The sequence below is a fragment of the Rhizopus microsporus genome (assembly GCF_002708625.1).
Source record: "Rhizopus microsporus ATCC 52813 unplaced genomic scaffold scaffold_43, whole genome shotgun sequence".
In the NCBI taxonomy this organism is placed as follows: domain Eukaryota; kingdom Fungi; phylum Mucoromycota; class Mucoromycetes; order Mucorales; family Rhizopodaceae; genus Rhizopus; species Rhizopus microsporus.
This window is the reverse complement of record NW_019671958.1, coordinates 1-2,232: the sequence shown is the minus strand read 5'-3', so window position 1 is coordinate 2,232 and position 2,232 is coordinate 1. Positions and strand designations below refer to the sequence as shown.

The 2,232-nt window shown below is 37.0% G+C and overlaps 1 protein-coding gene across 1 annotated transcript; it reads right to left on the bottom strand.

Annotated features, from left to right (window-relative positions):
* Positions 1 to 1,696: 1,696 nt before the first annotated feature.
* RHIMIDRAFT_277295 (uncharacterized protein) lies at positions 1,697 to 2,158 on the bottom strand. Its single transcript, XM_023612677.1, has one exon. The coding sequence runs from the start codon at positions 1,966 to 1,968 to the stop codon at positions 1,732 to 1,734; it is 237 nt and encodes a 78-aa protein (XP_023460954.1). The 5' UTR covers positions 1,969 to 2,158; the 3' UTR covers positions 1,697 to 1,731.
* Positions 2,159 to 2,232: the final 74 nt, after the last annotated feature.

Below are 2,232 nucleotides of genomic sequence, written 5' to 3'. Positions count from 1 at the left end.
TCTTTATTGTATCTTGAGACGAGAGAGAGCCCAATATTACAAACAGCGTCATTTTATATGAAGATAGAATTATTAAGGAACCGATTTAACTATGGCCAATAATAGTTGGGCATGTCGCGTTGTATGTTAATAGCGTGTATTGATGTCAGCCTCTTTGTATTATTCATTCTTAGAGTATAGATTTATAATAATCTCATACGGCAAGATTAAGTATTTATAGGGTAAATACGACATGTTTACTAATCTGGTTATTCAAAGCTAGTTGAACAGCCGGTAGATACATGTGCCAGTTTACGCCTGTCCCGTTAGTGGCTTTAGCAAGTAGCTTTTTTACAGATTGAACATAGCGCTCACTTAGACCGTTTGCAGAAGGATGCAAAGGAGTAATGAAACGATGATCAATATCCATCGCATCAGACAATTCTTTCATAAGGGAATTAGAAAATTCTCGACCATTATCAGATTGCGATTTAGTCGGATATCCCAGTATGGAAAAAACGTCAATTAGCGCTGATACAATAGATGTACTTTGCTTATCAGGAAGTCCTTTGATGATACAAAATCTTGTGCATACATCAACTATCACCATGAAGTAATTTACGTGGAGCCTTTCACGGTTGTTATAGGACCACCAAGGTCAATAGCATAATGATCGCCAGGACAATAGCTGTAGATGGGTCTTAAAGGGTGATAACCTTTTTTCTGAATGTTATATCGTTGACATTCGTGACATTTTCTGATAAATTGAACAGCATCCGAGATTAAGTTGGGCCAGTGAATGCCTTCTGAATGCAATCGTTTTACCATTTGTTCTGCACCATAGTGACCAACTTTATGATGGCGTCAATGAGAAGATTCGCTCTTTCTGATTCAGGGGGAATTAAATAGTCAGGACATAATGTCTGTCCACTCTGAACATAAAGGATGGCCTTGGAAGCATTTTGTTCCATATTTCGGTCACTATAGGATTGTTTAATTTTGGATACTTTCTTTTTGTTCATAGTATTTGAAGTGGCAAAGTTTGAACGTCGCAGAGCAAGTTGGTCACGCTTTTTCATGTCCTTATCATGCTCATTGTCATCACGAGGAGGAAATAATCTTGATAACTTGTCGCTAATGATACTGTCGAGACCTTTAACATGAACAACAGTAAAATTATTGTGATATTTATCTGTTAATAAGTACTTATAATATACCTGAGTTATAACAAGGATAAAAAGACTATATGTCGATGAGACTCTTGAACCTCTTTATTGGTGAGAAAACAAGATGAGGAGCTCATTAATACAAAGTAAAGCTTGGTGTATAAAATAATAATTTACAATCCGACATGTTACAAATTAAATTAATAGAGGTACGTAATGCTAAATGTAGAATGACTGTAAACAGTATAGTAATGGAGCAATCTCACACGAAGATTAGTTAGTAATGGAAGGATAAATACGACAATTACAGTGACTCAAAAAATTGCTCACATGTTTGTGTATTTTCACTTTAACGAATCATCAAGGAACACTAATTACTTATATATCTGGCATGTTATATATCAAATGAAAGCGTAGGTTATTGACTACCGAATGGTGTATGACATGTACCATTAGCATGCCGTCGGAGGTAGAAACAAGTGTTTAAAAATAAAAATTTATGTGAGCAATTGTTTGAGTGGGTTGAGAAAAAATAAAACATATTTATTTAATATTTTGTTTCGCCTCCTTTTGCTTTTATTACAGCTTATATGCGTTCTGGCATGGAGTTAATATAACTTAGGCATATATCCTTGTCAATTTTGTTGTTCCATATATGCTCTACACGCTCCCAAAGTTCCAACGTACCCTTAGGCGGCTCATCATACTTAGCAAGTTCACATTTGACGAAATACCACATGTTTTCGATTAGATTTAGGCCAGGAGAGTATGCTGGCCAGTCTATAATCTTAACTTCATTGCGCTTAAGCCATTCCTGTGCCATTTTGGACCGATGCTTTGGATCATTGCCGTGTAATAGGTAGATATGATTCTTACTGATCTGATAATACTCCAGTGTGCCTAGCAAATCCTCCTCCAGAATTTGGCAGTAAAGAACTGCATCAAGGCCACCATCAATTTTGACTAAGTTGCCGGGCCCTTCAGCTGTTATACAACCCCAGAGAAAGATACTGCCGCCACCATGCTTGTGAACTTGGTTTACGTTATGGCCTTGTAGGGCAGCTCCTTCTTGTACCCATGTCCACTG

Excerpts from the sequence above, each read along its gene's own strand:
- RHIMIDRAFT_277295 (XM_023612677.1), bottom strand. The coding sequence starts at position 1,968 with ATGGCACAGGAATGGCTTAAGCGCAATGAAGTTAAGATTATAGACTGG.